The sequence below is a fragment of the Chelonoidis abingdonii genome, chromosome 3, assembly GCF_003597395.2.
Source record: "Chelonoidis abingdonii isolate Lonesome George chromosome 3, CheloAbing_2.0, whole genome shotgun sequence".
In the NCBI taxonomy this organism is placed as follows: Eukaryota; Metazoa; Chordata; order Testudines; family Testudinidae; genus Chelonoidis; species Chelonoidis abingdonii.
In genome coordinates, this window is record NC_133771.1 from 65,251,813 (window position 1) to 65,264,047 (window position 12,235).

At 43.8% G+C, this 12,235-nt stretch overlaps 1 protein-coding gene across 1 annotated transcript in view; it reads left to right on the forward strand.

Moving 5' to 3' along the window:
* BCKDHB (branched chain keto acid dehydrogenase E1 subunit beta) overlaps positions 1-12,235 on the forward strand; it is a 315,214-nt gene that overhangs the window by 130,339 nt on the left and 172,640 nt on the right. The window contains exon 8 of the mRNA XM_075063818.1: positions 2,095-2,205. Within this exon, the coding sequence (XP_074919919.1) occupies positions 2,095-2,205 (111 nt within the window). The remainder of the gene's footprint in view (positions 1-2,094; positions 2,206-12,235) is intronic.

The window sequence follows — 12,235 nt, forward strand, 5'->3', positions numbered from 1 at the left end:
GCGCCACTCTAGGGGGCGACCTGCCGGCCCACCGAGTGTTGCTAGGGTAAAAGTTTCTCCGACGAACGTGCATGCGGCGCGTGAACACCTAACTGGAATGGATATGAGCAACACATCTCGAAGAACAACAGTTACAAAGGTGAGTAACCATCTTTTCCTGCGGGCGGCCTGGAGCTCGCAGCCCCGCCCCCTTACCACGCTGCTCCAAGCGGGAGGAGCTCAGGCCCTGACCCCTTACTGTGCAGCTCCGAGCAGGAGGAGCTCAGTCTCTGCCCCCTTACCACAGGGCTTCGAGCGGGGAGGAGCTCAGGCCACGCTAGAGCCATGTTGCTTTAGCTCTGTCCAGGGCCGCTCCTGGGTTGCCCCCACCTCTCCCCTCTCTCGGACCCTCAGTGTCCAGGAGCTGCCCTGGACCCTGGACAGCCCTGCAGCGGTGTGGCTCCAGCAGAATCGGAGCTCACAGCCCCGCCCCCTTACCATGCGGCTCTAAGTTGGGCGGAGCTCAGGCCCCACCCGAGCCAGGCCACTTTAGTTCTGTCGGGGGCCGTTCCTGTATGCGGCGCGTTGGGGAGCCGGGGGATGGAGGAAAGGGGGCCCCTGCAGGGCTCGGGGCCTGGGGCAAATTGCCCCACTTGCCTCCCCATCAGGATACATAGAGCTGATAAGAGAATAACCAAACCAGCTGGGCCATTTTCAATGCCATTTTAGTCCTTAAAGATGTAGGAGGAAGCAAACTGGTCTAGAAAGGTGACAGTCAACATCTGACTTTCATTTATCCATTTAATGTGCTAGCTGACTATTTAGTAGAAGAAAATACATTGCACAAATGAGAGTTTTTAAGAACCTTCTGGTTTGAATTTGTAGAAATTTAAATTTGAAAACAATTTTTCTCTGTTTTTCTACCCCATAAACAAACATTTTTTATGTGGGTAATGATTTACAGGAGAGGAAAAATTGCTACTATGATGGTTACTTCTAGAGTCAAAATATTTGCTAGCTACTATATAATGCTTGTTTTGTGAAAGGCTGTACACACTAAAGAGTTTGTAGACAAAAAAGCTAGAAGTTTGATTTGTAATATTTGCATTCAATGTTATGTTTTACCATTATAGTGTTGACCCATTGTTATTCTGGGTGATCATACAAATGAATGGAATGCTGTTTGTAAAAAGGATGTCGGGAGGTGCAGGCTGTTTTACATGTATATTAAGAAGCTTTTAAGAATATGCTTCTAAATGGATTGCGTGACTAAATAATGAATACTTTGTTTTCTCCTTTGCCAAAACTAGCTGCATTCCTGTTCAGTGTAATTCTCCTGCTGTGGGGGTGATACTTGCCTTTTTACATATTTGTTGATATAGTTATGTTATGATAAAATTTGACATTGATCAAAGTTGCACTGAAATTCTATACTGCTTTAACTGATGAGTATGCAGATTTCATATCTTGCTAATAAAGTACCATTGTATTCTTGTTTTGAATGAGACAGTGTTGTTAATTTTGGCAGTGTTTTATCCTTTCTAATCTTTTCCTGTGACAACACTTTAAAAGCAAGAGACACACACCTGATAATCTATTACATGTTTCTTTTTGTAGATTGTAGTATGTACAGTACCTAATACTATTTTTTTTGTCTGTGTGACTCCCTGCCACCCGCCCCCCATTCTACTATTATAAAAATTATTACTCTGTAGTTTTGGTCTTAGTCTGTTCAAAGGTCTAAAAAAATATTAGGGATGGCAAAGTATATTAAAATGGTAAGGTTGATTCAGTCCATCTAAGGATGATATTTGCCAGCAATTGGATAAACGTTCCTGTTGAACAAAAAGTATTTTCCCTAAATGGTAGTTGTAGATTGAGGGTTATTTCTTATTTTTTTAACACAGAATTCAAGTAATAAATGAGAAAAACAGAGCAAAGGACTAGATATCTATTAAAGTACTCAAGTAGCTTGTTCCATGCTAAATTTTCTCAGATAAATCATCATGAATTAAAATATTAAACCATTAAAACTGAGTGCATAATTAAGCAAATTTTTAAGCATCCCTTTAATATTTCAGATAACTCAACTACTGCATTATCTTGCATTTTTAGGTGCACGTTATCCGAGAGGTGGCAACCATGGCTCAGGAAAAGCTAGGTGTGTCCTGCGAAGTAATTGATCTGAAGACCATTTTACCTTGGGATACAGAGGCTGTTTGCAAGGTAGAAATATAATGCTACTTAATACATAAAACATTATTTTGAGTGATGTACCCAGGAGTATCTACAATTATTTAATACTGAGGGTAATGGGAATAGGGCTTTGTGATTTATGTTTGTTTGAAGATTTATGTTTGTTTGTAAATTATTATTTGCGCAGTAAATACAAAGGAAACATTTGCAGAACACCTATGTGCCTCATTATCATTAAAGGGAGGATAACAGTTTAGACCACTAACCAATAGTGGTGTACCAGCATGTTCTTTTGAAGGATTTTTATAATTTATTTAACAGCATTCCAGGGTGTTTACAGTATAGGTTTAAGGCAGGTAAACAGAATGCTTGAAAATCACTTTTCTCCTCATGTGTCTGGCTCTCTCTCTCCTCTTCTGGCATCCATAGGCCCATGGAATTTAGTGGGAATTATTTTTGTGTGTGTGATTTTTCTTTGCCACTCCATGGTGACAGTTTTATCTAATTATAGGTGGGTAAAGACATTTGTGACCTGGCTGATTTGTTAAGCCTGTCTTCTAGAAAAAAGTGGTTTTGTTTTTTTTAAACCCAGCAGCACTTTAGCATTTTTTGTTTTTCACGTCATTAAAGGTGAGCGTTTACTGGTCTGGCATTTGATTTGAAATTCAGATTCCCTGGAACCACAGGTTCAATTCTGGCACAGTTGAATGTGCCTGTCGTCTTCTAAGGTAGATATATTGTAAATATAATAGCTTACAGTACAGGTGAGACCTTGAAAAAATAAGGTACTGAACAGCTTGATTGGAAGTTGAAATATCATGTGTTTAAGTGCAGCAGTAACTCAGGTCTGCCCAGAGGATTCAGGAGGCCTGCAGTCTTTGGCAGCGGGGGTCTCCCGCTGCCGAATTGCCAAAGACCCAGCACTTCGGCAGCAAGTCTGGGGATGGAAGGACCCCCCACCGCCAAATTGCCGCCGAAGACCCGGAGCGGAAGAAGCTCTGGAGGCTTGGGCCCCGCGAGAGTTTTCCGGGGCCCCTGGAGTGAGTGAAGGACCCTGCTCCAGGGGCCCAAAAAACTCTCTTGGGGGCCTGGGGCAAATTGCCCCATTTGCCCCCGCCTCTGGGTGGCCCTGCAGTAACTTAGCTTTGTTCCTCAAGTGTCCTTTGTTCTACAGTACTTGTGACTTTTCTTTGTTGTGCTGCTTCCTTTTCACCTTCATAGAGTTGCCAGCAGAAGGGTCATAGATAAGCAAACATATTGGAGGTGTTTTTGAAAACAGATTCTGCTTGGATGGAGTGGAAGAGGCACCTAAAGAAAGTTCTCAATATCTGTAACCTTCACTCCCCCATTCGTGGCACCTGGCCACTTGCCAGAAAGTAGCTGGTAAAGAGATTGGTACTTCTGTATATTCTGAGTGAAGCTAAGTATCAGAGGGGTAGCCGTGTTAGTCTGCATCTGTAAAAAGCAACGGAGAGTCCTGTGGCACCTTAAAGACTAACAGAGGTGTTGGAGCATAAGCTTTCGTGGGTGAATACTCACTTTGTCAGACACATGTAATGGAAATGTCCAGAAGCAGGTATAAATATGCAGGCAAGAATCAGTCTGGAGATAATGAGGTTAGCTAGAGTGAAGCTAGGATTAAATATGAGGCACTGAGCGCTGAAGTTAAAACTTCAGAGGGGTGAGAATTCAAAACATTCAGTTGAAGTTAGAAAATTTCAAATGTGCTTATGGTATTTTGAGAGAGGCTAAAGCTTTACTATGATTGGAAATTAAATATAGTGAAGCTTGAGTAAACTGTGCTCCTTATGGCAAATATATTACATAGAGTGTATACTTGTGCGTCGATTTTAGAAATAATAAAGAAATTTGAACTTCTCATCTCAGTTCAAAAATCTTTTCCTACAAGGAAAAGTACAATTTCTCGTTATATTTTTAGATTTTTGGGACAATAAGATTAATCTTCAAGGTTTTGGGGCTGAGGGGGGGCAGAAGGAAGTATCACATTGAAGTCTTCAGGTTTTCGTATTTCCTCATTTGACTTGGACTTTCCAGGCTTGTCAAAGGTGATTAATTTAATTAAAAACAGAGTTGGAAAAGTTGGGACGTGACATTATAGTATAGGCCTTTGCCAATATGAAAGTAGGAAAGTGATTCTGATGGAAATTAATTTTTTTCTTCTTGGCAATCCCTGGCAGTTCATTACAGCCAAGCAAAGAAACCACATTCCATTATTTGTAATGAATGGGAACCTCAGAGTTAGATTTTATTTCAGAATGTAATTATTCCAGATTTCTATGTTTTTCCTGGTTTTTGGATTCTTCTTTTTCCTCCCTCAACTCCTATATTAACATAGCCAACATATAGATTTTTTTTTTTCTGGTAGATCTTTATGCCTTGAAGTTTGCAATTCATATTAAGTCTTAATACTCACTCTCCTTCCTCTCTTTTTGTGTATACTTTGTGGGGAGAATAGGCTTTTTATTGTGGTTATAGACATTCTAGTCTAGAGTATATTAAGGAAAAATGGACTTTGTCTTGTATAAATAACAGTTGCTTGTGTTTTCCTCTTATCTGTGTCCTTTCCCACTTGCCTAGAGAATGGAGACGGTGGAAAGAGGTGGTTTTGATTCTGGGTATGTTCATGTTTGACTTACATAGGCGGTTAAAAAACCCACAAACAGTCTGGTGTATTCTATTCAGATACTAGAGATCCTGGATTATGCATGTTAAGGCCCCGTGCCTCTGCACTGCATCCTGGCCTCTATGACAGTAAAGCTTATGTATAAATCAAAGAATAGTTATTACATCTTTAATACCATCTAAGGTTCTTCCCCCACCCCTAAAGACCCTTTCTAGATAAAGGGAAGAGAACAATGGATGTTGTTAAAATGACAGCCTAACTTCATGCTTTACATTTCCAATGCATTAATTGTTTTTCCTTCTTCTCTGTATCTTTAATAAAAGGAATTTTAATGATGTGTTTGCCATGATACCAAGAAAGCTGAGGTCTCTCTATGCCAAACCACAAACCCTGTTAACACTCTTTGGGCCCATTTATATCATCTATATTAACATAACAGGCTACTAAGTGCTACGGTCATACAAATAATAAATAACAATATGCACATTTGCAAGTCACTGTGAATACTTGTGGTAGCAGGCGCTATACCCAGTAGTGCCTAGAATTGTTCCTGTTTTCCTAAGGATCCAAATGTGACCGTTCTTGTGGAAACTATTTTAAAGTGTTTTCTTCTATCTTTTTTATTAAAATTGTGAATTCTGTTTTGTATACCTGCAAATATCCTGTACATTTTGTTCAACTAAAAAGAGCCAGAGGCTCTATTTTAATATGTAATAAAAGTTATAAAATAATTTTAGTATTGTTTTATTTAATGAGACTAAATATCTAAGGGAGAATTAACCCTATGGAATTCAGTAGAGTTTGGGCAATATTAATTCTGGTAAGCTGCAGTGAAATAATGAAAATTTTATTTGCAGTAGCATTAGAAGACAAATGTCAGTAGTCTCTCATCAATATTTTAATATATATGTTTTATGGTTGTGAAAGACTAAGGGCTGGATATTCCTCTGCATTTTTCAGGTTAAATAATTTGATGTCTATAATTTAAAAAAATATGTTTATAGAAAGAAAACGATGTAAATTGCTGCTGCTTAGTTCTAAGCTGGTGAGAGCATGCGCTTGGTGGGAGGGAGCCAAACATTTTAAAAGGTCTGCCAGTATTGTGTGTAATTAACAATGTCAGCCAGGGCTTTGAAGAAAAATTGGAAACTAAATTATTCTAAATATTGTCTTGATAAATGTTTGTAAAATGCTTTGGCTATGAGATTCTTTAAATAGGGGCTATGTGCACAGGTTAAGTAACTGGCCTGGGTAGATGCTTGAAGAAGAGGAAAAGGGAGAGGCATACTTCCCCCAGTCCTTTGGAGCAACGTTGTGGCTGCTACATAGAAGCTACTTCAGTTCAATAAATGCAATCGGATAAACATTACAAACAGTAGCTTCACTCTCTAAACGAGAAAATAACTAGCCAGGAATAAAATTAAATTTACAATACCCCAGTTAACCTACAAATATTAGCTATACATCAGCCTGGGTAAATAGGTAGATCTTGCCGCATTCCCTGATGTCAAAAGATTTGGGCTTTTTTATACCAAGTAGGGCAGTAAGTTAATATAGTGTTTAAGTTTCAAAGGCTGTTTGAATGCTGACATTTTTGTATACCTTTAAATTAATGCTCTGTTCTGTTCCCTAATTATTTTAGGACCTGGCATTCAAAATATAGAGGGATATAAATTAATGTTGATAAAATGGGTTCAGAATTGAACAGATTAAAATCTATTACTATCTGCATTAGGCAAATTGTCCATCTTTCCAGGTCTAGATGTTATAAGGACTTATTGGTAGAAGTAAAGACTTGCTTATACATTTCACTCATTTATGATGCGTAAGTGACATCAACAGTGTAATCAGATATCTGACTGAGACCCCCCTCATAGATTAATTAACCTGATAGAAGAATAATGCTATTCAGAGGATATATATACTTGAGACTGAATATTATTAATTCTTCAATCTCTTTAAAGATAAAGCTGTTTTAAAAAATCTGATGAAACAACCGATCCTGGAATATTAAAACAAGGTGGAAAAACAATGTATGATAATTACTAACATAAGAATAACATTCATCTATCCAAATATAGTAAACCTATCTCCAAGTATATATCTTATTTGTTACATTAAGATCTACTGAGCTGTAGAAGAGCTAAGTATTATTGTTATTTATTTATTACTAGGTATGCTCTGATATACCATGCTAGAATGCTGGGGACTACCGTATTCTAATGTATGTCTAATGTAGAGCTCTTTTGTCCTGCATCCCCTCCTATACCAAATGCAGCTCAGATGTAGTCCAGAATCTGATGCTGTGTGTTTTAAGGGTAATTTACTTTGGACTTAAAAAATTGGTTAGAAAACTTATGGCCAAGTTTTGCCACGTGTAGGCTATTCCTGTTGACTTTGCTGACAAAACAGTTAAAGGCTTATTGAAGGCAAGGGAGTTATGGGTACTTAGCACATCATCGGATCTGACCTTTCTGCATAATAGAACTGACTTTTCATTTGTAAGTATGTGTTAGTCAGTGGGCAAACTCATTAGCCAGAAAAAGTAGAATAAAGTAGTCCCATTCTGTCCAAATCCTTTTCCTCAGGGTTGGCTTTATTTTCAAACAAGTTCAAAACAAAATCAACATCAATGAAAGCACCTGGAAACTATTAGAGACCAATAGTATGTCCCTTGTGCCCCTGGAGGATTAGTCATCTTTCTCCCCTTAAAACAGGGTCTCATATGTCCTCCTTCTAGACCAGGAATTCTCAGACTTTTGTACTGGTGACCCCTTTCACACAGGAAGCCTCTGACTTCAACCACCCCTTGTACATTAAAAACACTTTTTTATATATTTAACACCATTATAAATGCTAGAGGCAAAGTGGGGTTTGGGGCGGAGGCTGACACCCCCACCCCCCACATGTAATAACCTCGCGACCCCCTGAGGGATTCTGATCCCCAGTTTGAGAACCTCTGTTCTAGGCTTTGTAGCCCCTTACCTGGATACTATGGAGAGACCCACATTAAGGGCTACTTTACACTGGTATTGCAACAGTGCCACAGCTGTACCGATGTAGCTGCACCACTGTAGTTCTGCTTCTGCAGTTGCTCTATGCCAATGGGAGAGAGCTCTTCTGTCAAAATAATTACTTTTTCTCCCCAAGCTGTGGTACCTATGTTGGCGGGAGAGCTTCTCCCACTGACAAAGCACTGTCCACACCAGGGGGTGGCTTATTCACACCCCTGAGCGACATAAGTTATACCAAAGTAAGCTCTAGGGTGTACAAGCTGTAAGACTTCACTTGTCCCTGGTCTCCCTCCTCAACTATCCACCTGACTCATGTGGAGCCCCAGCCCACATCCTTCCCTGACTGTGGGTCTCTCCTGTGTGTTGCCCATGCCTGAGAGGTAGGAAGCCTTATATCTGGCATCTGATGTAGGTCACATGCTTGATCCTAGCCATCTGTCCTGTGACTATAGCTTCCAGTTTTAAAAGGCCTAAGAGTTGTAACAGAGACACTGGTATATTTGCACATTCCCATGACCCAGTGCCCTGTTTCAATACAGTACAGAGAACCCATTATTTCCCAGAAGCAGCAGGTGTTTGTTACTCCCTACAGAAGCTGGACATTTGCAGACATTCTTGTTCCAGAATTCTTTGCTTTCTACTTTGAGTGATGGCTCATGTGGATTCCAACAGGTGTGCATGCACCACGTGCACGATCGTCAGAAGGTTTTTCACCTAGCAGTACCAGTTGGGTTGACTGTGGAGCTCCCTGGAGTGACGCCTTTATGACTGTGTGTATAGGTCTCCACCGTCCCATTGCCTGCTCAGTTTCTTCTTACCACCAGTGATGGTCATTGGAGCAGCTCAATTTCTTGCATGCGCAAGTGCCTAGCTAGTGTTTCACTTTGTCTTAGCTGTAAATAGTTTCAAAGAGTTGTAGTTACAGTAGGTTGTAGTTTTATAGTTAGTTAAGCTTAGTTTGGGGGGTGTCCCCCTCTACTTTTCCCCAGGTACCAGAGCATGCCTCAGTCACATTGGTTTAAGAGAAGGTCATCAGACAGACAAGTGCTCAGTTTACAGGAGCTTTAGACCCAGAACTAAGAGAGAGTGGGACTATTGTGTGAAGCTCCTCCTAATGGTGTTGGCCCTCCGCCCTCAGACAGTACCGGAAATGGCACCAGCGTCATTGGTGCACAGCACCCTGGCCTTGGTGCGGGAGGCACCAGCATTGAGAAAGGAGTCCTCCAAGGAACATTAGCACTGTTCCCTGGCTCTTAAAGCCAGATCTAGCAGGCGGCAATACTCACAGTCCCCGGTGCCGCAGAGGAAGAAGGCAGATGGGTCGTGCCCCCATCAAGACACCACGAGGGGATTCCATGTCGGGACACCCATGGCCTCTCCCTCAAGACCTGGTCTGTTCAGTCTGATACTGATGGACTCCCTGACTCAGGAGGAATTGGAGGAAGAACTCGATTTCCCCTCCATGCCGGATACCTTGAAGGCAGTGTGGGACTTTGCCATGACAGTACAGTCCCTGACCCTGCAGATGCGAACACTGGAACTGTTCTAGACGTCGGCCGAAGTTCATCACCCCGGTACCGGTCCCTGGTAATATCGGGCTCCGCCCCCCATGGTTGGGCTCAGAGTACTCTTCCGAGTCAGAGGCTGAGTCTTCTGTCTCCCGATGCAGCCAGTGCTGCTCACGGTCACAGCACCGCAGAATCATGGACTCATCGGAACTGACAGTATCCTGGCCACCCCAGGGGCAGGGTCCAGCACAATGTCCCTTTTGGACTCCTTGAGCCTATTATCAGGGACAGGGCACCAGGACTGCATTGGTGGCATCTGCACTGTGTGTTCCCCCCATAGCTATGTTGGTGTCATGCCACATCCCCAGGGCTCCGGAGGACCCCACACAGGACAAGGATTCTGGGCCTTTACACCTGGGCACAGCATCTGAACCAGCACCACCGGTGGTACTGGAGCCACCTCCAGTCATGGGGCAGATCGACACATCTAACCCAGCCTCTAGGGAGCTGGAAGGTCAGGAAGACCCAATCCCACGGGCCTCCTCCTCACTGGATGAGGCAGTGGCGACACCACCATCACCCTGCTGGCGATAGACACCAGGGGGCAACAGGACCTTCTTAGGAGGCTGGCCTAAACCTAAACCTCCAGGCAGAGGAAGTCACAGAGGAGTCGGACCCAATGGTGGACATCCTTGGCCCGGAAGGTCCATCTAAAGTGGCCTTGCCCCATTAAGAACTATACAGAACACCACTAAGGAGCTCTGGCAGACCCCGGTCTCAATACCACCCACTGCTAAAGGGGTGGAGAGGAAGTACTTTGTGCCGCAGAAAAGATATGAACACTTATTTGCCGACCCCCAACCGAGGACTCTAGTGGTTGATGCAGCAAATCATAAGGAGCAGCAGGGGCAGCCAGGTCCTACTCTGAAGTCATGGGCCACTAAGAAGCTGGACCTTTTCAGCTGGAAGATCTACTCGACCGAGGGTCTTCAGTTTTGAGTTGCCAGCTAGCAAGTGGTATTCAGCCACTGTGCTTTCAATTTGTGGAGTGCATTGGCAAAGTTTCAGGAATTGCTCCCTGGCTGACCTGCGCAAGGAGTTTATTGCGCTTCTAGAGGATGGCAGAGTGGTCTCAAGAACCTCCTGCCAGGCTCTGTTAGACTCGGACTGTGACCACTGCCATTACAATGAGACGCAACACGTGGCTGCAGGTGTTGGGTATACCACTGGAGTTCCTGAACACTATCCAGGACCTGCCCTTTGACTGTGTGGGCTTGTTTGCCCAAAAAAAGGACTCTCGCTTGCACAGTCTTAAGGGCTCACGGGTGACCCTAAAGTCTTTGGGGATCCACACTCCTGCACCCCAGAGATTGACTGACTGACTGACTGTCAGTCATGCAAGTCTCAGCCGCCTTCCCACTTCTACTCTGGGCCCCAGTCCTCCTTAGGCCAAGGCCAGGATTCTTGCAAACAGCCAATTGGCTGGAAGCCTAACTTTTTGAAGATGGACGTGAGGACGGGGAAACAGTACCGAGCTTTGATCCTTACCTCCTTTTATGAATTGACTGTCCCACTTCTACTGTGCTTGGTCCCAGATAATGTCAGATTGCTGGATTCTGAGCATGGTGCATGTGGGATATTCTATTCAATTTTGTTCCCTCTCATCCTCCTTCCCCGTCCCTCTTCAGGGACCCTTGTCACATGCAACTGCTCCTGCAGAAGATGCAATCACTCCTTACTCCAGGGGCAATGGAGGAGGTTCCTCAGGAGTTCAGGGGCAAGGGGTTCTACTTCCACTATTTCCTCATCCCCAAGGCCAAGAGTGGGCTCCAACCTATCCTGGATCTGCGAGACCTCAACACATTCATAAAGAAAGTGAAGTTTTGCATGGTCTCCCTGGCCTCCATCATTCCTTCCTTGGATTCGGGGGATTGGTACGCCACCCTCAACTTGAAAGATGTATACTTTCATATCTCCATTATCCCGCCCACAGATGGTTTCTTCGCTTTGTAGTCAGAGGCCAGCACTACCAGTTCAGGGTGCTCTCGTTAGGCCTTTTGCCCCCCCCCCCCCCATGTATATATGATGTGTATGGTGGTCGTGGCAGCCTTCCTTCGCAAACATCATGTACAAGTTTTCCCGTACCTGGACAACTGTCTCATCAAGGCCAAGTCGCAAGCACAGGTTGTGGAACATGTGTCTCTAGCTTGGGCCACCTTCCTCAGGTTGGGCCTCATACTGAACGTGCACAAATCCACACTAGCCCCAACGCAGAGAATAGAATTCATAGGGGTTCTCTTGGACTCCATGCAAGCTAGAGCATTCCTGCCCGAGCCGCGCTTCCAAGCCGTCAGGGACATCATCAAGAACCTCTGCCGATTCCCCACAATAACCACCAGAAATTGCATGAAACTGCTGGGGCCTATGGCGGCTGGCACATACGTGTTCTAGCATGCCAGATTGCTTCTTCGGCCCCTCCAAGCGTGGTTGGTGCAGGTTTACAGGCCCAGCAGGGACCCACTGGTCAGAATAGTTACCTTCCCTCCTCACATTCTCGAGTCTCTCCGCTGGTGGCTACAGTCACAAGTGGTCTGTGCGGGAGTACCCTTTGCGGGAGTACCCTTCGGCGCTGGGTTGAGGAGCGCACCTGGGCAATATCAGAACCCAAGGCCTATGGTCCCAGGCAGAACTATTGCTACACATCAATGTAAGGGATTTGAGGGTGGTTTGTTTGGCATGCCAAGTGTTCCAGGCCCACCTTCAGGGCACGTGTGTTGTCCATCAGCACCAACACCACAGTGATGTTCTATATAAACAAACAGGATGGTGCTCACTCCTCTTTCTTGTGCCAGGAAGCCCTTGGGCTGTGGGACTTTTCCATCGCACACTAGATA